General features: G+C 35.9%; 2 protein-coding genes across 2 annotated transcripts; both read right to left on the minus strand.

Moving 5' to 3' along the window:
* Window positions 1–1,419: 1,419 nt before the first annotated feature.
* On the minus strand, window positions 1,420–5,182 carry LOC149939279 (uncharacterized). The gene is made up of 3 exons (XM_090177904.1): window positions 5,031–5,182; window positions 3,788–4,033; window positions 1,420–2,845 (listed from the first exon to the last, which is right to left on the minus strand). The coding sequence occupies exons 1-3, from the start codon at window positions 5,086–5,088 to the stop codon at window positions 2,631–2,633; spliced, it is 519 nt and encodes a 172-aa protein (XP_090034030.1). The 5' UTR covers window positions 5,089–5,182; the 3' UTR covers window positions 1,420–2,630.
* A 1,053-nt stretch (window positions 5,183–6,235) lies between these two features.
* On the minus strand, window positions 6,236–24,052 carry LOC149939280 (uncharacterized). The gene is made up of 2 exons (XM_090179093.1): window positions 23,993–24,052; window positions 6,236–6,755 (listed from the first exon to the last, which is right to left on the minus strand). Exons 1-2 carry the CDS (start codon window positions 24,022–24,024, stop codon window positions 6,236–6,238), a joined length of 552 nt encoding a protein of 183 aa, XP_090035219.1. The 5' UTR covers window positions 24,025–24,052.
* Window positions 24,053–24,334: the final 282 nt, after the last annotated feature.

Here is a 24,334-nt window from a genome sequence, read left to right on the forward strand (position 1 = left end):
GATAAGACCCGATATTACTAATCAATACAGCTCTTGAGAAAATAAAATTGTTTAAAAACAATAACAAAATACATTTGAAAGAAATATTGTTTTCACGGTTTGTCTAGCAAACTGGAATTTAAAATGAGTTTCTATCTATGACAATGAAAACTTTAAGTGCGTACATTAAATCCTCATTAACCTTTAGTCTTATTCGCACATAAAATGAAGGGTTTAATGCATAGGACATGTACTTGTAGCGGTTTTATTCTTCGATTTTATAATTAAGCCGCTTAAACATGTTTTCCTGTAGAAAAATTACATATACATATATACACTTACACTCATTTTTTTCAAGAACAAAAATCATCGTTACACAAAAAACTACCATAGAGGTAAACGGTAATAGTAAGTGTAGGGTTCTGTTAGGTCGCGTGAAATGAAGGGCTTGCCACCACCCTACCTCGCAATTTAACCCGGCATTGGTTAATAGCCTAGCTGATTAATATTATAAAATAAAATGTTTTTGACTTCAGCTATATTTTAATATCTAGTTCATTCGAATCGCTTTAGTACAACAAAAGTCAACTGTAATTTTAATATTTTGGCCGCCATTTTCCAAGATGGCGAAATTAAAATAAAGTAAATGAAACTGTATTTTATTCGTAAATGCTATTTCGCCACTGCTACACTGTTGGGCGTTTCATTCATAGCACTCATAAGTTAGAAAAATCGTTTAGTTTTAATAATAATAATAATCAGCTATAGGCTAATACCCAAGGCACCACCTTAGGCCCAAGTCATCAAGCGACTTATAATGCTGATTAGTTTCTGCTTCCTGTTCTGATTACGAACTTCCAGTTGGTTTTGCTATCATACATGATGTAGTATGAAGTTTTGCGCGTCATTTTCAAAGATGGTGGAAATATCCCCAAAGTCCATAATTTAAATTTTTTTATAATTTGTTCAGGGTTCCATAAAATTTTGGACTACAGTTTATGCCGTTGGTTAATTTATCAATTGTTTCGGATATGTTTCGATTTTTGTTAAGCAAAAGGTCCTATCGATCTACTAGTACACTACTACGTTGATTACATTGCCCTGAGAACAAGTCCGAACTTGGCCAGAACTCTTATCATTTTATGCTCTGAAAATAGTATTTGCTTTGTGTTTTCAATTTCAAAATCTGAAAAGACTCATTCAAAAACGAAATTGAAGAAAATAACTACTTGATATATCGTATTATTTATAAAAAAAAATTGCAAGCATTTGCTAGAAAAATTAAATAACTATTTAAGATAGCTTCTTTGGTTTTTAAGAGATTCTATCCGTAGACAACTTAGCCATATTGTTATGACAATTTCTCTTTTTTTTATTAATTTCATAAAGTAATTCAATTGAAATTAATGATAGCAAAATATGAAGGAATTAAAATATTATTATTAATTATAATTTAATAACAAATAGCATCCTCATCTAGTTTCCAAACTAGGTTTTTAAATCATATTTCATTCTTTTTAGCCAGACGTTGAGTATATCTCTGTATTCTCCGAAACTAACATTTGGCATACCACCCTAAAGACGAAAGTAAAGTGGAAAACTACAAATTAGTTAAAAGGAACAATTAAACATAGTATGGAAAAGCACCATGGAAACCCCTATTATTAAATGGAGGGACATTTGTAGTTAGAATTTAAGTGATTTATATAATACAATAATTATGGGCTCTTACAATTTTTATTAAAAAATTAAGAGATTATCATAAACTTGTACATGGAATGACATTCTAAAAACCTGAGCTCCTATACAGTTTAAATATTTAAAGAAATTAAAACTTAGAAGACTTGAAGAACCTTAAAAGCTTTTGAAATTTAACTGCTTTCCGGTTTTACAGTAGCGGCCAACGCGGGGAAATGCTTGATTTTCGTCAATAAAGCAAATGATTTATTATATTATAAAATACAAAGCGTGAGCCCCTTTCTTTTTAAAGTTATGTGGTCTTATGTAAACTGAAAGGCTAATTATAATGCTGAAAAATTGATAATGACTTTCTAATGTTAGAAAAGATAAATGCTTGGTTTTTATTTCATGTAACCTCCCTTTACTACAAAACTTAAGTAGTATCTGCTTTTGAAAAACAACCGTAGATGGCGTGACAATGTATGCTCACATTAAAAGAAGTTAGAGGATACCCCTTTACGAAATTTAATAAAAAAGTTTGGAACGCGGTGAGGCTTTTAAATACAAACAAAGCAATAATGAACTTTTTTGTTCAAAAATCACTACTTTACTTTTGCCGGTATATGGCAACGACCATCAGAAGAGGTAATCGGCTTCATTCTGCTAATAAATGATTGAATTCTCTACCAAACAATTACGGATGCAACCATTGATAAATAATGATAATTTCCTTTGGTTAAAGTTTCTTAAATATTTAATTATACAATTTGTTACTTGTATCCAGTTCGTCGATTTTTATTTCATAGGAGCACCAATATAGTAAGGCTGGTTTCATAATCGATGTAAAATAACGACCAAAAGTTGAACGTCAACAGTAACGCCTATTGGAAACAATTTTTTTTGCATTGGCTTTCATCGAGTGTGAAATCAGCTTGATTCCATCAGAGCTTTTTTGTACATTGTTTAATCGTTTAGGGCCCCGCGGGCCAAAAATGATTATGTACCATCAAAAGTAAAACGCCCGATGCGAGCGTAATCGTCGATAAACGAAATCTTTCGGCGTAGTTGCAGAGGTCCGTGTCACAAATGACCACTTCTTTCATCAAAGTGCCATCCATCTTTTGGATGAAGACTCCAGTCTCTTGGGCGGACTGGACGCACATGTACGTCGCGTTTAAATATATTTCTGCCAGTAACAAAAACAAAGAAATAAGTGTTGTCTGCCTCAACAAAACAGATAATTTAAACTTTTAATTTTCTAAGAAAGTAACCGCTGTGAAAGGCGTTCTTTATCATGTAGCTAATTTACAAAAATACCTCACAATACTGATACGATTTATTTGTTTTTTTTTATTGAAAGTTATTTTTAAACATTTAGTGCCTCTTTCACTGACCCATTATTCAGCTCCCGTGTAAACTAAACTTTAAATTAATCTTAATTGAGTTCAAATGTTATAGTTTAGTAAGGCATTATCGTTCCTAAAGAAAATATTTAGCTACAATTTCCTTGAAATATAATAGAATATTGAAATCTACGGTTTTATTCATAGATGAAATCATAAAACTATCAAAACTCCTCTAAGTTTGAATTGGGTATAAGGGCCCATGGCCATGTATTCCGCACTAAACAGGCGCGGGAAAAATAAAAATTAGGAGCTACGCTAACTGACGGAATAAAAGATTCGCCCAATCCTCCTCACCTCAACCACCTTTACGACTTCTTGTCATCCACGAAACAATTTCCGGTAGAATGCATTGGGGGATTTGTGTATATGTTTCGGTTTTTCACCAAACGGTGGATAAAAATAATAATAAGAATAATCCGCTAGGCTGATACCCAATGCACCACCTTAGGCCTAAGTCATCAAGCGACTTTTAAAGCCATTAATTTAGGTGGCCGGGTTACTATGCGTAGGAAGGTGTTGAAAAGCCCTTCATGCAACGCTAGCCAACAGCTCCCTACACTAATTATTACCGTTAACCAGCCAGTTTGACAAGTCGTTAGCCTAACGGTAAAATTAGATTGGTTTCAAACTTAGAGGGCCTTGATAGTCTTATGATGAAATATTTTATTTCCTCAGATGACCCTGCCAGTCTTGTATTCGAAACTGCCTCTAATTTGACTTACCATTTGTAAGGAATGACCACTTAACGCAGAATCCACTGTCAAGTTTGCATTTGTTGCAGTTTTTAGTTAGATTCTGAGGTAATGGTTTGGTGATTTGGTCGAAGTAACGGGATGCCACTGGATTGTGAATTGGAATGGACATTCCTCCTTGCTCTTTCCTCATGGCGTCCAGCTCCTTTATTCGGTCCTCGTCCAGTTTCTTGCCTCCAACCCAAGAACATTCGAAACATTCCACCATGCGGGCCACTGGTAGATCAAATCAATACGGATTTAAGAAATATTCCGGATAACGCCAATTTACAAAGAAATAAGAAAAAGCTTCTTTGAGATTCACCCTTTAAATATAAGACCATATCTTCATCGCAAACAAAGATTAAATTATTCATTATGAGCAAGATATATTAAACACGTGGTTTGGGCTATGACGTTTCTAACTACCGAATAATGATAATCAATAAACCCAAACATTTAAAAACATTAACCCAAATTTTGAGACTCAATCGTGAGAGTTTTTAAGCGACTGTCCAGAATTTCAGAAATCTGAAGTACCTTTATAAAATAGATCGATTTCTCGATATCTTGAAATAAAATCAAATTTCCAAATTGGGAAAATCTTATTTTAATCAGTAAAAAAATCTGGAAATCATGGTTATACCAAAAAAAATGGGAAACCTTAAATTGAGATCTTTAAAATTCAAGATTATTTTCTAAATCATAAAATTACTGTTATATAATCAAAATAAATCATTCACAAACAGAAATCTGGTGTATAATGGTTACGTAAGTGGCTGTCCACTCGTATTTAAGGGTTCTAATTGCCTTTACTTGTTAGTTACACTTCAGAAAAAATTTGCCTTATATAAAACACTCCACAGGCGTGTTGTAATGGATAAAAGTCAGCTTTAGCACATCGCGGAATTTACGAAATTCCGACTTAAATGAACTTTTTTTACATCTCCAAACGTTTTGTTTTCAAATGTTAGAAATGACAAGACGCTGTCTTCAATATTTTCCCTAAAAGCTTAAACGGTTTTATGCAAAACCATTTTTAGAAGCGAAATTATAGGCATTTTGAGAAATTAAAATTTTAAAATAATTTTGGTTCGAGTAACCTTTAATTTGACTCGGGATATTGCTTAACTAATTTATTTAGCACTAATATTTCTTTACACACTTATAGACGACCTTATCATTTATCTCTAACTAACGGGTACCTCCACAAATATAAAAATTATTTACTAACCTGCAACTCCCGCAATTACTAATAAAATCAGCGCATTCCACAATAATTTATTTTTCATGTTGTTATGTTTTAATTACTCCGTCATCGTTCAGAATTTGAACTCAATTTATTGAATGTGTTGTATTGTGGAATTATAGGTCAAAATGAGTCGGTTATCAGAACGCAGGTACGGAGCGATAAGACTTCTATCAATAATAGTTCTTTCACAACGCGGGTAAACGTGAAATCCTTATTACGTGTTGCCAATAAAACCCGATCCTAGCAACGAAGATAAGGCTAGTGCCCTTTCGATACAGATTCCTAAAATGTTTTTCATTTGGCTATCAACGCTGATAAAGGCGCCAAAGGAAGTATTTCAGCGATTGCAAATGTCAAACGCTCTTTTTCATTTACGATAATTATCAACAATTTCTTTTAATTAAAATTACACAAATATCAAATCTTTGTTCAAAACAAATTTATTCTTTTAAAGAATACTACTAATGGACATATTAAAATAATCATCTTTTCAAACTTACTTTAAAGAACGATAATCTTTGTTGACCGTTACTGTACCCAGATATATACGGTGCACGAATTACAGATGTAGTGCAGAAAAACGTGTTAAATTTTATCAGAGCTCTATTATGTTAATAATCATTAAAATAACCCAAAATTCATATTTTATTACCACAAATAACGTGAGCGTTGATTGCTCAAAGCAAACTAATGGTTCGGAAACTGTTAAAAATTTTAATTTTGGTAATAAGTACATCTCTTTATTGACTACTTATAATAATATTATAATATTATTCATATTTAAAATTTATCTGCACTCATGATAATCTATCGAACGTGTGTTTGAAGAAAATTTTAAATCGTGCGCGCTCTGGTTAAAAGGAATACAAAATCTTTTGAAAAATTCCTAATTTTAGACTAAGATTAGTCAAGAAGATTTTCATTATCATTGTGACAAATAAAAGTATTTTAGGAAGATAAATAGTATTATTCGCTTCATCACAATACTATAAGCATACGCGATAGGTAAATCACAAACAATCATCATTATTTAATCAATTAAAATCGTGATTTAATTATAAATAAAGGGAAAGCTATAGATTTAAATTAAATCTGTTTAAATTAAAATTAAACTTAATAATATACCAAAGGATTAAATATCCAAGAGAAAACCATGTGGGTTTTCAAGGAATCTTCGATTCTCAAATTTAAATAGAGTCATCAATAATCATTTTAATATCATGGCTTTCGATAAAGACCGAACTAGCTTCCCATCGTTCGATCTCCGAACCAGCTTCTTTAAATATGAACTTTATAAAGCCATCAGATTCGCTGATATTGTACATGTTGCAGTTTCTATAGGGACCTTTCTGCGTTTCTTCGAAGGTTTTGTAGTCCAAATCTTTGAGAACTTTAACGTCCAAAATGTGAAGCAATCTCATGATGGTCAACCCTACAGATCCGACGTGTTCTTGATCTCGGAAATCAGTTGTGTGAATGCAGATGACTCCGTAAAAGGGATTGCTCAGATCGGTGTCCATGGCTGTGGAGGCCGACGCTTTGTACAAGAGGCCCTTGTACGTGAGCTTGCAGACCTCGTTCCACACTGTGTCCAATACGGTAAGGCCATGCTCGTCCTTCTCTAACGACAAGAACATCATCCACTTTCCGGCGTACGTGTGGTGCTCTTGAAAAACGAAAGGCTCAGTGGGTGCCCATACAAAAGGCCTGAAAATAAAAATGTTTCAGACTGCTAAAATACCAGATGGCGCCAACAGTCTGAAAATATATAAAGGTGTTTCAAAAGGTTATGCCAAATTTTTAATAAGTTGTAGGGGGTGAGTTGGGAGTTATGTTGGTTTTTTCCTATTTTCCTGTGATCAGTTAAAAGAGCACCAGCGAGCTTCAAAGTGTGGCTTACTTGCCCCTGGAAGTAGGCTGCAACAAGCGTAAAACCGAGCAATATCTCAATCACCCTGTTGTTTGACATTAAAAACGCACTAAGTAGTAGCAACCAAAAATTAATTTTAATTGAAAAATAATTCATGACCTTGCTTTATTAATCACCCTGTCCATTAATTATTATCACCCTGCTCATTTAATTAATAAGCGCACTATAAAGACCATTATATAAATTTCACCAAAATGAGCACTATATCAATCACCCTGTTCTTTAGCAAAATCAGGGTACTAACCTTAACAACCGAAGACTAACTTTATCATAAAAAATTAAATTCGGAACAATATTTCAATTACCATGTAAATTAACTTGATACGTACAATATACAGCCTAGAAGGAGTTTTCAAAGGGCCTAGTCGATTAAAAACGATCCTAAGCACATAGTCATTTATCCAGTGAAAAATCAATTTTACCAATGAATATAAAGTTAACTGGCATAATAACAAACACCCTGTATTAGAAAATGGAAGCCCTTAAAAATAAACTTCGAAATTGCCCAAGATAGCATAATCAACACCCGTTATAGCAAATAATCAAGATATCATAACATAGCGTAGACAACACCTTATTTAGTAATACATACAAATACATGTAGATTAACGTGCGTAGTTAAAACGGCGTATAACAAACGCGCGGTGCCCTAAAAAGCACTCCGAAAGTATCCAACGCCCTGTAGAAGGCAATAAACAATATTCGTTGAGGTTTGCAAGGTCGAAGATCAAATATTTGGATACAGATGGCGCTTGTATTCTAATTCTTGAATTGGTACGTCATTCAAATATCATTTATGCAACCATAATCCATAAACAATCTAGTTTGGAAATGGCCAGCACTAACTAAAAAAATAATTATCAACCAATCCGATCTTAATTGAAAAACGTATTTCGATTTAAATTCGAAAATTGCCCCAGGGGCCACCCGACCGTGATATAATAAAAACTAACGCGAACTAGAGTTTAGTAAGTAGCATACCATGATATCAGCTAGCTACGCCACTGCCAAAATACACTAAAATGGGCAAATGACTAACTTCTTGAGCCCCGATCTTAAAATTTCTAACTGAGGCGTCGAGGGTTTGATATTGGCTGTCGATTGACGTATCACTTACCACCTTACTCTAAACGGTTACGCTCCGAACACTGGAGGCGGCGGCGACCGCGGCGGTTACGTACCCTGTGAAAATAGTTTGCACACAAATAACATATTGATTGTGTGTTAAAAACTGCTTCAAACCATGTGTTCCTTTATCCCAACAATAAACTCACTAACTGCACAAAGGTAAACAAACAAGTCAAGGGGGAATAAAAATGGGTTATTGATTGCCATATAAGACTGCAGTCTTATATGGCAATCATGCGGCTTTCGGTATTAGTCTAGTTAATTATGGTTATTGTAAACAATTAAGAAGAAATGGTACATTTCAATTTCATTTTCAATACATCATTAAAAATTGGAAAATGAAGCTTCGGATATCCAGATGCTTTAGATCGATTTCGACAGTCAGTGGCTGTAAATTCCCCTTCTCCCTAAAGGCGGTTCACATATTACGTCACCGCAAAATCGACACCCCTCCTACTCGAAACAATAGGAAAGAACCCAACCTCTAAATCACTTCATCTAAGACTTGAAATTATCAAATTTGCCATCACCTTTGTGAATGTTTAAAATAGCATTTAGTCATTGAAATTTAAAATTAAATTGTAATATAATGGAATTAATTCATCTCAGTTTAATACTTGATTGTTTCATGAGCAACAATGATTTGATGAATGTCGTAGCCTCCAGTTCAAGTAATACGTTTGCTCGTAACAATATAGTTATTCGTTTCCCTAATAGATGGCGATAGCGGTCCCGTAAGTAAAAACGTTTTAATAATCTCCTTTAATCTTCTCCTCTACAGATCCTCCAGATATTTCCTGTCAAGGTTACTAAATACATTTTTCCTTTTAAAAAAATTAAATCTAAGTAATAGTCTGATACTGTTAGCTGACTTGTATCAAAATATACTACATTTCTTAGAATTTAACTGAAACGCCGAAGGAACAAACATCACGGATTTCGCCTCGGTTATCTGCGTGGAGTGGCGGGGTGGTTATCATTTTCGCCTCGCAGCAAGAGAAGCCAGGTTCTTTCCTACATTGTGGCACTGGGTGATAACTCGGAACCACTCCTTCCGCGTTGAGTTTGGAAGTTCTCTCCCCACTGTTTAAAAGTGTTTTACCCGAGGTCTTCGGTTTCCCCTTTCCATAAAAACTAGTAAATGTTAACGGTATTAGTAAGTATAGGGAGCTATTGGCTCGCGTTGCGTGAAGGGATTTCCACCACCTTCCTACGCGTTGTAACCAGGGCACCTGTTTAAAGGCTTTAAAACTCGCTAGATGACTTCGGCCTAAGGTGGTACCTTGAGTATTGGCCTAGCTGATTATTATTCATTGTTTGTAGCCCTATTAATATTAATTAGGTTAAAAATGAAACTAGTCATGATCTAGCGTCTGCTACAGACAATTTGAATAGTTACTTGAGCATTTTTTTGTTAAATAAAATAATCCAAATGTAATCAAATGATGCGAAAATTATAAAAAATGCAAGAATCAATATTTATAAAGTAAAATTTACGAATAACGACGAGGAAAAACTAAAAGCGTCTGCTTTAGCTGTTACCTATCTAACTTTCAATGGTAAACCAATGGGGGCGTAGCGAGAGTTTTCAAAATTAATATCAGAAACCAAATTGTCAATAAGCGCTTAAATGGACAAAAGCTCAACTGACCCCGAATAATCTAAATTGCTTTCGGGATATCGATGTTCTGTAATGCCTTGTATTTTGACGCAATGTTTTCCATTTTAACCGCAACCAGATAACGACAGAAGACTCGAAGGCGCAAGAGCTTAGCGTGGAGTTCCTAGCAGATTCAAGAGGAGCCGCTAGGGTTGCCGCGGTTTGATTCGGCTCCGGTTCTTGAAGGAACCAAACCGAGAACCGACTAAGTGGAACCGGAACCGAACTGATCAAGACAAATTGGAACCGGAACCAAACCGAATAATAGTAGGAACCGAACCGAGAGCCGAAACCAAAATTGGGGAGAAAACTGTAAAGCTATTTTCGTTTATTTCCACATATTTGGAAGTAACATAGAACACGCGGCGAAATAAATCCAATAAATTGGACAAAACGAAATTAAGTGATTTCTAAATACAACGGTTTTTCATTCCAATTGAGACAATAGACATAATAGTCGTTGTCACTTGTCACTGTTGTCAGTGGTTTATTTATTCTTTTTCGCGGCTGTTTCAAATGTAATAGTATTGGAAAAGTATTCGGTGCTTTCGGCTCGGTCCGGTCCGCTTCTGCTTCGGTTCTGGTTGGGTTCTTAATGGACCCGGAACCGAACCGAAGTGGCTTCGGTTCCCATTTCTTGGAACCGGAACGGAAACGGGAATTTCGGTTCGGTTCTAAACGGCAACACTAAATGCCGCTGGTTCGGATTCCACTATGTCATGGTTTACGGAATCTTTAGGGCTCGGCGTTCGAATAAAAAAAATTCCGTTCATTTCTCTTATATCCATATCCGAAAATTATCCGAATTAAAACTTATTTGTTGCAGATTAAATCGTATAATAATATCCATAAATAAACAGTTAATTGATTTTTTATGATTAATTGAAATGAAGGCGGTCAATTTATACATTTCCCCGAGCTCTAGGAGTCTCGGAGTTCGGAATATTAATATAAGAGTTCGAAGTATCTCGTGTTGTTCTTCTTGCTCGCGCCGAGGACCCAATTAACACGGTGATGTATGCGTAGATTGTGTACACTCTGTTCGAAAAGTCCTGACGCGTTGTATTTTTAAAATTAAAGTGGGGATAATTTAATTTCTATACGAGCTAGGAACATAATCTCCGGTTTCTTTGAAAGGGTCGGATGAGCCCTACCATCCACATATTTCATTTTTGGCTAAAATCTATTGTTTGACCAATTATCGCCTAAAAACGGGAAATCGAAAAATATGCAAAAACTTAAGCGGTCGGTTATGCTAGTTTTACACCTGATTTTCCTGTTCCTTAAGGTCGATTTGAATAGGAAAAGTGTCGGAATAAATCATTTTCACCCAATAGTTAAGAAGTTACAGCCGTGCAAAGATTTTACGACAATTGGGTTTAAATTAATAGCAAATAGAGTAACGCCGGCACATTGTTAAGCTAAGGTGTTAAATGCGCGTATAATCACAAATCTGGCTTAACATATAATTGTTATATGCCATAAACGTCAGTAACTGATTATTCTACTATAGCTTATAAATATTAGAAACTATAAAGGTAAAAGATAAACCTAAAAAGGATAAAATATAAATGTAATTGGTATCTTGCGCGATTAAAAGGAAAACTCAAGTATCTTTTTTAATTTCTGTAGATAGTTACGGGTATTTAGATTTCAGGCAATGATATTTGATTTATGAAATAAATCTAAATGGTGAAAATTTTATAAATAAATAGAAATAACGTATCCTACCCTGGGAATTGTTAATGCCAAAAGCAACCTAACAACAAATTTAATAAGAGTGTCGTTTGTATCCGCTATAATTATATACACCTGGTTTAGTCGTTCCTACGGTGCAATTTATCAAGGTGGTCAGGAAAGTTTTACTCCCGCTACCTTTCTAAAGAGGTTCTTAACAAGTATAAACCGCGTCGACCTATACTCAAATTATTTACACCCGCGACAAGTAACATGGTCTCCAATTAACATTCATAAACAGACGAATATTACCAGTAATTGATCAGAAAATGGCCTTAATCGCCTACAGTTGTTTTACTGTTGAATACTGTTATTCGAAATAGTCGTCAACATATAACAAAATTTTAGGAGTCTGCACTCAACCACATGAATAAAAAACCACTTGTAAAATTACGTATAGAAATCAAACATTTTTGTTCAATCTTTCAGCGGTAAGTTTGCCGAATGATGATGGTGGAGTTAGTGACGTCGCCAAGTTATAAAGAATATCTGTTGCTTAAATGTAAATAAAATGACTTCAGAGCGAACGTTTTATCTAGCATCCTACTGTATATTTCCCGTGGGCGTCTTAAAATCGCGGTCTTTGGTAACGGTCTAAGTTACCAATGATTTCGACTAGGGTTTCGAACGATTAATTGAATAAGGCAATCTGGTTACTATTTCTATTATCAGATATGTTTTCGATAAGCTACCTGATTTTTCTGGTTCCAGTACTCTTTTTTATCTAACCTACGGCTTTCGGTAACCGACGAGACCACAAACATAGAAATAAGTTTTTTTTCTCAGAGAAGATATCTGTCTTTACGTTGTCTACCTTCAGTCATCTAGTTAAATGTTTTTATTCTTTAAAATTTGTGTATGGCCAAAAATTTACTTAGTTTCACCAAGCTAATATAAAATACACTAAAATACTATATCCGCAGTTATCACGGATTAAAGATACAATTTAAAACTTGACGTAAAATTTGTAGAACTCAAAATATACTTTAAATTTCTTATTTTAAGGGGATGGAACTAATGAATGACATCGTTTTGGGGAGAAAAGTATAAATACCCCCTACAGTGATTGATATTAAAATTTCCAACGTCTAAAAATTCGGTATATAAAAATTCGTTCGCGTTGCAAAGGCTTCGATTAATACTTATTGAAGTAAGATGCCCGGCCGTTTAAGTGAGCGACAACGTTTACGAGTAATTGAGCTGAGAGAGCGAGGGGAAAATTGGACCATAATTGCCAATGTCGTTGGTTGTTCCGTAATGGGTGCGCAGAGAACTTATCAAAGGTTCCGTACCCATGGCACTGTAAAGGTAATTTATTTTGTATTTAGTTTATTCATTTCCATATCTAAAAAAATATAATGCTAGGATCTTCCACGGAGTGGGCGACCTCGTTTAACCAACGACCGAGGGAATAGGACTCTAGCCAGAGACGAAACTCTCAATAAGCACCTGTCATTAAGAAAGCTGAAAAGGCGATGGGAGACGAATTTTGGGCTAAGAATGTCTACAAACACCGTTTGGAGAAGACTCAAGGTTGCGGGCTTCAGGCGATACCGCTCTTTGTGTAAGCCAGTTCTTACCATGCGACATAGACGTATACGCTTAGCCATGTGTAGGGACCTTCTCAGATTACCAAGGGAATATTTATCTCGTTTTATTCTCTTTTCAGATGAAAGGGTCACTAAATTTCCATTGGCTATATTTCTGAATATTCATGATGTTTTTTCTTAGACTTTTCAAAGTTCTTCGTCGTCTCCGACAGTTTGGGTGATGAGAAGGAAACGAGAAAGATCGGCACCCGAGATGATCTACCGAATTAAGACCAGTGGCCATTTCTCGGTTAATGTGTGAAGTTCGGACCCGGATGTTTTGACCCCGCCGTTTTGACACCAGATGTTTCGCCCCCACCGTTTTGACCCGAGGACAGTTCGGCCCCGACCCTTTCGACCCCGACCACTTGGACCCAAGCTTTAATTTTCTTATCTTCTTATTTTAGGTTTTTTATTTTCAGGGATATTCTTTTTCAGGTATTTTTTTTTAATTTTTGAGGTATATAAATAGTTGAAATTATTTCGAATTAGTCAGTGTTAAATGGAGGTCATTAAGTCTAAGCGGGGTGAAGTGAAGTTGTCGCACGATGGACATCTATTTTGTTTCGCGAAACTTAGTAATTAAATTTTGGAGGTGTGACAAGCGATGTAGTTGTGAATGCAAAGCTCGGCTACACACAACACTCTCGGATGGCGTTATATCGGTAATTAACAATCACTCACACGGCAGCGATGCTGCGCAAATTCAAGTAGAGGTTATACGTACTATAATCAAGAGACACGCGGAAGATACCGTTGAAAGACCAGCTGTAATTCTTAACAACGCAGTGAAAGGTTCTTCTACTGCGGTATGCGGCCGTCTACCAAGTAGGGAGATTCTAAGGAAAGTCATTCAGCGCAAGAGACGAACTAAAACTCGTGCACCTATTGAACCGGTAAATTTGGCATCTATCTCGATTCCCGAGGATTTTCGGCGATACCAGTTTGGTCCCTAAAGGTATGAGAATTTTTATTTTGGTTGACACCGGTGAAGGTGACACCCATCGTATTTTGATTTTCGGCCGCGAGTCTAATCTGAACTGGAGTCATTTGATGAAAGAGCTCTACGTCGATGGTACGTATTAATTTTTTAATTAGTATTTATAAATTGGGGATGGGGTCAAACTGGCTAGGGTTCAATCATCCTAGGGGTCTTAACGTCCGAGGTCGAAAAGCCTGGGGTCGAGCCGGCGGGGTCGAGCCGGCTCGGTCAAAACGTCACGTACCGGTGGAGTTGTATTGGCGATGGGCAGGCAGGAATAATGCACCGTGTCCAAGGTAGACTGAATGCTCAACGTTACATAGAGATTCTAGACACCGCAATGGTCCCATCTGCTGCGGCGTTTTACGGGCTTGAGAACGGTGGCAGGTTGGTAGATTCGTGTTAATAACGCTTAAATGTTCCACCTAAAATTTTTCTAATCTTACTTTTAGATTTATTTTTATGCACGACAACTGCCTTTGTCATAAAGCTAGGGTTGTTACCCAGCACTTAGAAGATATCGGTGTAGAAGAATTGGATTGGGCGGCCATGTCTCCGGATTTAAATCCGATAGAGAATTATTGGGCTTTATTGGCCAGCCTTATTGAAAAACGAATCCCAGAATCACAAGAGGACCTTGCGAATATGATTCAGCAAGCCACCAACCTGGTTCCCGCGAACTTCATTAGGAAACTCACCAACTCATTCCGTCGACGATTATTAGAGTGTGTTCGCGGGAGAGGAGATGCAACTCCATATTAAGTGTTTTTAAAATTATAAATCTTTTTGAGCCTCAACCCTCTAGTTATAGAGATTGAGGCTGTTATATTTACACAAAGGCACTCAATAAAATTAATTGATACGTTGCTCTATTGGTAAAACTTACTTCTATCAAACTACACCAAAGCAGCGCCGTTGACATTAATCTTAAAAGGTTTTTTTTTAGTCCCCACATGCGTAAGTTACTTCTATATCCACGAAAAACGGTGATTTCACTACAACAGCAAAGCAACGCCGTTATTATTAATCGTGGGAATTTCTCGACCCCCAAATCAAAAGTTACTTCTAAGTTACGTATATTTTTATAGGACAATCTTTTTTGAATATCACAAAAGAAAGTGGCTTTGCCTAATTCGCCAAATAACGAAAGACTTAAAATTGATAAGCGTTAAAACAATCCCAATTAAAGAGAACTCATTGTGGTATGCGAAACTTCGAATATGAAACTCGTGATTGCACTTATATATTCAATCCGGCACACAAGTGGGGGTGAGGCTCCTATATGGCCTGGGCTATCTTGTTTAAACAACTTCTGGTTCAAGCTGATTTTATGTCACCTAAACTTAAATCTACATATTTAAGGCGAAATCCTTCAAATGTTTAGAACTGAAAACAATCACTAGACGGCAACAGCGTTTCAAATTTGAATTTAGTTTTTCTTAGCGTCGCGCTCTACAGACTAATACAGTATTGAGTAGAAATTTGGCAACTATAAGTTATGAAATTTTTTGTTGCTTCAAATCGTGATATTAATAACTTACTATATCTCGGCCCACAAGGACGCAAATTAACAATTGACGTTGCTACATGTTTAGAAATGTAAAATGAAGACCAAAATGTGATTTAAAATAGGTATAACATTTTTGTTAAACAATAAATAAGGCTTAATTTGAAAATCCAAATACTCTGAAACCTGGCCTAATATCTATTTATAAAAATTAAACAAACGGTACCGTTATCTCTTACCTTCATTCAAACGCCTATAAATATGATGACAAAATAAACCGGTTTCGCGGGGTTTTCCCTGAATATAAGTGCCCAAATGCGGAGTCAACCTAGTCTTCTTTACGTGTATTGAAAATAAATCAACATATAATCGATTAACTACTGAAAATAATTGTATTATCATCAAGAAAATATTTTGTTTTTTTTTAATTACGCTTATTTTACATCTTTATTTTCCCTAATTTCTACTATCAGTTTCTGATAGTGGTTGTCAAAAATATAAACGGTTTTAACATTAAACCGCCAAAGGCTAACGCGTAGCTGCTCGGTCTTCACACACGTCACGGATATAATGATTCGAGTATAGGTCGACGCGGTTTATACTTGTTAAGAACCTCTTTAGAAAGGTAGCGGGAGTAAAACTTTCCTGACCACCTTGATAAATTGCACCGTAGGAACGACTAAACCAGGTGTATATAATTATAGCGGATACAAACGACACTCTTATTAAATTTTTTGTTAGGTTGCTTTTGGCATTAACAATTTCCAGGGTAGGATACGTTATTTCTATTTATTTATAAAATTTTCACCATTTAGATTTATTTCATAAATCAAATATCATTGCCTGAAATCTAAATACCCGTAACTATCTACAGAAATTAAAAAAGATACTTGAGTTTTCCTTTTAATCGCGCAAGATACCAATTACATTTATATTTTATCCTTTTTAGGTTTATCTTTTACCTTTATAGTTTCTAATATTTATAAGCTATAGTAGAATAATCAGTTCCTGACGTTTATGGCATATAACAATTATATGTTAAGCCAGATTTGTGATGATGTCGCGCTTTTAACACCTTAGCTTAACAATGTGCCGGCGTTACTCTATTTGCTATTAGTTTAAACCCAATTGTCGTAAAATCTTTGCACGGCTGTAACTTTTTAACTATTCTGTGAAAATGATTTATTCCGACACTTTTCCTATTCAAATCGACCTTAAGGAACAGGAAAATCAGGTGTAAAACTTTTCGAACAGGGTGTACTTTGCATCCAGTCATGGCTTAGACATTTAATGTGAAGCTGGCATCTTCTCATATTTGAAATGTAGAGTTTTAGTGTAATATAGTTGGGGGGGGGGGGGTTATTGGTAGTGTTGGGGCATTTTTAGAATTTTATTAATTATTTGCGTAATTACGATTAGTTAATTAATTTGTAGTTGTTTTTTATAGTTGAGGTGTATTTGCTTGTTTTATTTTTATTTTTGTTGCTTTTAATTTAATAGCCTTACATTATCATTATAATAAATATTAACCTTGGCATTGTTTGGGGGTCCCACGAATTGAGCTGAAACGAAAACTGGGAATTGTAGCGTTCATAAATAACGAAACTTTATTCTAGGAACATTATATATAATAAACCCAATAAACAAAGTAAATTTGGAAATTAATTACTAGACTAGCGCTCTATGTGGAGCTAGAATACCCCAGAGACTATTTAGTACTATGTAACGCCATCTATTAAAGGAATACACCGGCGTTTGGATTGAGACAGTTTCCCGTGCTTGTTTCCATAATATAATTGGTCCTATCTGATACCACGTGGTAAACCCGGGCCTATTTTTTTTCAAACGCCGGTGTGGCCCTTTAACCTGCTAGATGGAGCCGTCTAATATTTTGGGGCTTAATTAGTGTTGGTAAAAAAGGGATAATTTCCGAAATCATTTTGTGATCATGTTACTTTCTTAACCTGCAAGGTAATGGAGACCCATTATTTCAAATAGCCCCATAAGATAAATAAATTAACCCTATAAATTAAACACCGTTGAAATTGGTAATTGCTTCCAGAAATATTCAAGTGTTTCTAGGTTCAAGAAAGTACTACATTATTATAGTTGACAAAATAATTTTAAAAGTTTTAATTAATTCTTTAAAGATGTGCAAGGAAGTAAAGTGACAATTAAAAATAATTTTATGTAAGTTGTCTTTTGTATGGGTATCTATAAAAAGTACCCCCAAACTTTTAAATTTTAAAACGGTTGCATTTTCATTCGCGCCAACGTCTTGTGGCCCCATAAATAAGGTTTTGCGAATATTAAAGACATGGTTCCTGAAAAAAACTCGTAGTGACGAAATAGATTAGCCTTTTCTCTATGAAATCTATATTTTTTATATTTTAAAATTTATAAATAATTTTTAAAAAAACTAAATGAATCGGAAAATTCTGAACACTTCCCGATTAAGGTATGTTGCTTCTAAAACATTCATATGGATTAAAGGTCTTTAAATTTTTTGAATTTGGAGCCTCTACATAAGGCACTAGGTAAAAATCTCAATGGTTGTTTATCGCAGAAACAGATGGCGATACTGCATTGGGTTCTCGAGATAATTTTCGGATTACCTTGAAGACACGAGTCTATAATATTGTTCCATAAGTTTGTAACTTTGGGGAATATTTGACTGAGAGGTAGTCACGGAGTGACGTCATCAAAAGAGGATAATCTCCCCCTAGCGAGGCGCTGTAAAAGGCTACGTGTGACGCCGGAGCAAGCGAACGCAAAACGGTGACGAAGCCCGTAATGCAGTCTGTCTCGCGAATAGCTCTCAGTAAAACCTTTGCGTGTGAAGAATAGAAAGTGTTACACTTATGTTACAATATAATTTTGGTCAAGGTCATTGAAATCTTCATAGTCGGCTGTCCCCTGCACGCTCAATCACACCGCAAAATTTCAAATACGTAACTAAAACACATTTTGAGATAATCGCCCTGGTTCGGTTCTTAATTTACACCCTGTATGTACAATATGTATTCGTATACAATTAGCTCATAAGCGAATATAAAAAAGAGAAGTTCATAAACGTACCTTACCTAGGAAATGGGCCATTTCTTTGTTGTTCAGAGTTACACTTAATGGTAAATTCAGAGTTGGAAAATAGGTGTTCGGAGTTTCCCGGATTTGTTCAGAGTTAGACTATGGGGAAATTGATTTAATTTAAATTTAATTAAAGTTAGAGGTCTAAAATTGAGGGAGAATGTGTCTAGGGAATGATTCATAATATCATCCTTGAAATTATTTCCTTTCGTTAAAAACTCATTTATGTTATTGAACGATTTGTAAAAAGTGTCCGGAGTTTTAGCATCCCACCCTAGTTCGCAAAGAACTATTTGACCGGATGGCCATAGACCATTTAAGTGTGATACCCATTACGTTTAAGTCAACTATTAAAGTTAAATGTTAAGTAATGTAGTGTTCTGTGTTAAGCCTAGGCCCCAAGAATTCAAGCGAGTACGGCAAGGAAGATAAGTTTTATGGTCAGTTTTGAGAAATGATTTTGGGTGAGCAGCCGCCAGGGCCATGCTCAAGGAGGCAAGCTGGGCGGTCACCCAGGGCCACTTAAATGTTAACATATATACGTACATCCAGTTTCGCCAATGCATATCGCCCAGGGCAACCCCGTTTAAAAAAAAAGTCAAGGACAGACCACGTGATCTCAAACCCCAACAACGACATCATCCGAAAACGACCGTGTCACGTAGACCCGAAAAAGTAAAGCCAAAGGCGTAAGCAACCCCCTTCTGGCACAGGGAACCAATGCCCAAGAAGAGCACCATCATTAAGTAATGACGGACAAGACCGAGGGCATAAAAAGAGACTACTCCCTCGAAAAGAAAAAAAAAGGGAACCCCAAAAAGAGACTTGCAGGTAGAAGCTCTGCTCCGCCATGGCCCGACCCCAAATTTGGAAACTTTAAATTTTAACCAAACTTTAAAACTTTAGCAAAGTCTAAATAAAATAATGAGGTCCCCTCACCTTCTTCTATCAATCCATGATGACGTCCACTGACAAGGAGACGACCCGAGGTGTTACACACAGATTTCGTTCAAGCTCGGGGGATTGTTAGACCTTCATGTAACTTGAAAAATTCTTCATTGGGCAACGGTTTTGCCATGGCAACGAAAAATCTTTTTGGCAACATAAAATGGAAATTTTTACTATTTAAGCCATATCGGTTCATTTTCACCCATTTGGTTCAAAATGTGGTCAATTTTGATTTTCTTCGTCAATTTTTAACAATTTTTTTATAATTTTGGTATTTTAATTTTTTTTCAATTTTTTAAAATTTTTCACAGGGAGGGGGGGGGGGGACCCTCGGAATCGGTCTAAATCCCATGTTATTTTCAATGGGAAAATTTCCATTTCATGTTGTCAAAAACATTTTTCGTTGCCATGGCAAAACCGTTGCTCATTGAATAAATTCCCTTTGGGATTTTTCAAGTTACATGAAGGTCTACCAATCCCCCGAGTTTGAACGAAATCGGTGTGTAACGCCTCGGGTCGTCTCCTTGTGAGTGACCTGACGAATCCCGCTACGAAAGTCAATGAGTCCAGGGAGAAGGCTAGTCCAAATCCAGAGAGAGCGAGAGACGTAAATCCTATCCATAGTCAGTGATGGATACATATGGTGGGCCCGGGGGTGCACCCCCTTGAGGTTTTTATGTATCCGCCACTGTCCAGAGTCCGAGAGTCCCATTCAGGTTCGAAAGAGTAATCCCGACGAAGACTGCTGGGAGTCTTCTTCCGTAATCTGGAAATCCCATAATCCGGAAGCTCCCGCAACCCAGAGCCCCGTAAACCGAAGAGACTACAGTAGAGTCGTCCGATTCCAGAGAAAACGACCCCCCGCTTCGAGTCAAGCGACGCATCGTGAGTCAGTAGAGAAAGAGGGCCCTGGGACCACTGCGATCTGCCGAAATCTGTTTTGACTGTTTGTGTCCAACCCCCGGTACTCGCCCGGATTTGACTGTCAGAACGACACCCTCTCCCAGAAGAAGAGAAGAAATACCTCCACTCCAAAGACGAAGTGAAGCTAGACAAAAGAACATTTGATAAGTAGTAGTTGCTCCTACGTTTCCTTCTAAGAATTCACTGGGTCAAGGTGACGAGTTTAGTAAAGTCCACCACCCTTAAACCGACCAAATCTAAAGTTTCCCCTTTCAAAACCGACTAAATTAGGTAATCGAGACCCCTAACCCGAGGTAAAATTTCATTTTTACCGAGATATCAGTCATTAAGGCCGCGTTTCCCCTTTGCCTTGTTTTACGAGTGTATTTTTTGTTTAAAGAGTTCATAAAGAGGATTTTGATTGAGTTCCCACTGTTTTTCCGTCTGAGTTTCCACATCCTCCCTTTCCCCTTTTCGTAGGAAATACAAATAGGTCTTCTAGGATAAAATGAAAACGCGAAACTCCGACCAAATAGATCTTCGAGAAAAATTCGTTCGCGTGTCTCTATCTCATTTTCCAAACCAGGTTACTCGAAAATTCGTTATGTATAAAAATTTATTTAAATTATCGTGTTCGCGTTTCGCTACTATATTACCAAAACCAGGTTATTCAAAAACTCTTTTTCAATAAAATTTATCTTGGGTTTGTTAAGTTAAAATACAAAATAATTGTAAATAAGTTCAAATTTAAATATAATATTTAAAATAAAGTTAATACATCGGGGGCATTGTGTGTACTTAAATTTCCGGGACATCTAGTTTCAAATAAGACCACCCACAGTTTTTAATGTAGAAGCGGATTTTATTACGAATGACAGTGGTTGAGGTACTTAAAATGGCAACGCAAATCCATGATGCAGGTGGGAATCTATCTTATAGATAAAAATGGTATCTGCGCATGCGCCAATCCCCCTTTCATACCCTCTCTACCTCAAATCCACGCGTTCATATGGTCTCAGTCTCCCACAACGTTTCCGTTCCCCCCGCCAGTGGCGCATGCGCAGATGCTGTTCTTATTATGATATGATACATTCATCCGCCTGTTTTAAAATATTTCTAAGAAAATCCTTTTTTTACAAGCCCTTTTAAGCTCTTATTTCAAAAAAGTGGCAGACAACGAATTTCACCTAACTCAAATATAATAATATTTATCACATGCCGCCTTATTTAGCGGACTGTATTTACGGTTAAGGCCAAACAATCCTCAAACAGGGCTTATTTTAAAGATTTTTCAGAATTTCCCAAATCCAATGCTGCACCCCCCCCCCCCCTTCAGAAGTCACCATTAGCACAATCGATCTAGATCACTGAAGATACGAGCTAATTTCATTATCAGATTATCCCTAAGGGTATTGGAAAGATGTGACAGCCTACTTTCTGCAATTATAGCTCGTAATAATCGTCAACAGTTTTACTCCTTCAAGCAATTAAGGTTTTAGCAAGTTTGGTTTGGCATTTGAGTGCATCAATATCGAAAATAAATTTTCAAATTGTTTACAAAATTTAACTATACATCATCGGGATTTAAAATTATTGCGTTTTGAGAATCAGCTTTTGTTAGCCCCTTTAATAAGCCCCTTTCTTTAACGAATTTATCCAGTATTGCGTAAAGGATAATTTAGGGCCTTGGTTGTACGGTGACATTTTCGTCTGTTGATTAATAACCCAATGTATTATAACACTACTATTTTTAAACTTTTGGTTTTGATATTTCGTTGTTTAATGTGATGTTTTCGGTAACGAGTTGGGATCAACCACTTCGATGTCTATTTTCTTTGTCACTTTTGTCAAATTCTTTTCATTTCTCATATCTTTTAAAAATGTATTGTGCGTAGACATAATTCAACTGCTCTCGAATAAAAAAACGGCGAATTTGGTAGAATCTCTGACAGGAATTAGTAGTTTCGAAAATATTTGTATTTCAAGCCCACCTGCTGCTGTTGCTTTCTTCAGTCCCCTATGACATTCCATTTTTTTTTAAATATGATCGGCTAAGACACCTTTAAATCAATTGACCATTCACTATTTACTATAATTGTTTCCTCGTAACGGTGGCTCATAAATTTTATTTCATAATGATTCCCAGAAAAAAATCTTCTGAATTATTCTATCACCTCCGTATAGCCGATTTTGCTACAATCAAATTGGTCATTGACACGAATATTTTGCTCGGACTGCACAAATTGAAATAGAGGGCCCTTTTTAGTTTGATTGTGGGGCCCCGGGAGATTACCAGGTAGGTTGTAGCAAAAGGTTTTTAAAAATCGTGCAAGCACTACTTACAATATATTATATTTATAATATAATACAATATACTATAATATAATACAATATACTATAATATAATACAATATACTATAATATAATACAATATACTATAATATAATACAATATACTATAATATAATACAATATACTACAATATAATACAATATACTATAATATAATACAATATACTAGAATATTTATAATATAATATAATATTTCAAAGAAAAAGATAACTTCATACTGCCATATTAAAAGCAATTACATCTTATTCAAATATAATGAAAGACGGACAAAACTATACACAGTATAGACCTCCTATTTCGCTCTACTACACGGGAGTTACTAACCCAATGACGTCACTGGAGAGAGGTGAGTGTTCATCATTTTACGCGAATTTTGGCCAGCGTATGCTCCCAATACACCCCGTGGGCTGTAGCCTATCAGACTACCCTTAGCGGCGCCACTGGCCCTACCACCATGGCCTAATCTCGCCCAGGCCCGAGGGGAGAGAGACGGAAGACGTTAGTTTTAGGGAACCAATGAGATACGTGGCCAATTTGATTTTCTTAGGGGGAAGGAGCTTATGTTAGAGAGTGAAGTCTTCACCTGGTCAAAATATCAAATAAAAATTTGGGACCAGTATTCCGGATATGCAAGTTGATTTCTAGGGTTCTAAAATATTTTTTTCTGTAGAGTGTATTGCTGTATTTAAATAGATTGATGTGACGAAATGGTCCACTTGAATCGGGGTGTCCCTATCTTCTTGAAACTATCAAATTGACTATTCGGGGTTGTCTGATTTAAAACATTTTCGTTTTAATTAACGATTTTAATCAAATGATTTTATAAACCATAGATTTAATTAACTCATTTTCCTTTTTTTAATTAATTTAAATTTTAGTTTTCATTACCAATGCATGCAATTTATCGATATATTTTAAGCATAAAAAGTTTAAAATTCAATTTAAATTAAAAATAAATTAATGTTTTAGTTTCTTTTTAATCTTCAACCCTTGTACTATTTATCCAATAAAATAACTTACCGTAAGCCTTTGATTGTACTACTTCCAGTAGTCGGAATACAGGTTGATAATTAACTTTCATTTTATTGTCTTAAACAAACAAAAAATAAAGAAATAAACTTACTCGGTCAACACTTCAGAAGGAATGATCTCCATCCTTTGGCCAATAATCGCTTTAAATAACGAGGTTGTCTTTAAATGGAAGTCGCCACGCGCTGTGTCCCCGTCAACTATGAATCACTTGTAAGAGCCTTGGGCGCACTATTCGTTCGGAAAACGAGTTGATCTTGATAATGATAAGCTTCCTTTTTTAGAGATAAATCTTTTCCAGTTTCACTTTCACTCCCAGCGACATCTTAATCAACCCAATCCGGGCATTCCAGCGCCTCAGACATCCAACAAAGACAGCTTAATTCGTATGAGGACTATCAAGTTAACCCATTATCTTTAACGCTTTCCTATTTAA

This window comes from Leiobunum rupestre, chromosome 6 (genome assembly GCF_980474605.1).
Source record: "Leiobunum rupestre chromosome 6, qqLeiRupe1.1.hap1, whole genome shotgun sequence".
NCBI lineage: Eukaryota > Metazoa > Arthropoda > Arachnida > Opiliones > Sclerosomatidae > Leiobunum > Leiobunum rupestre.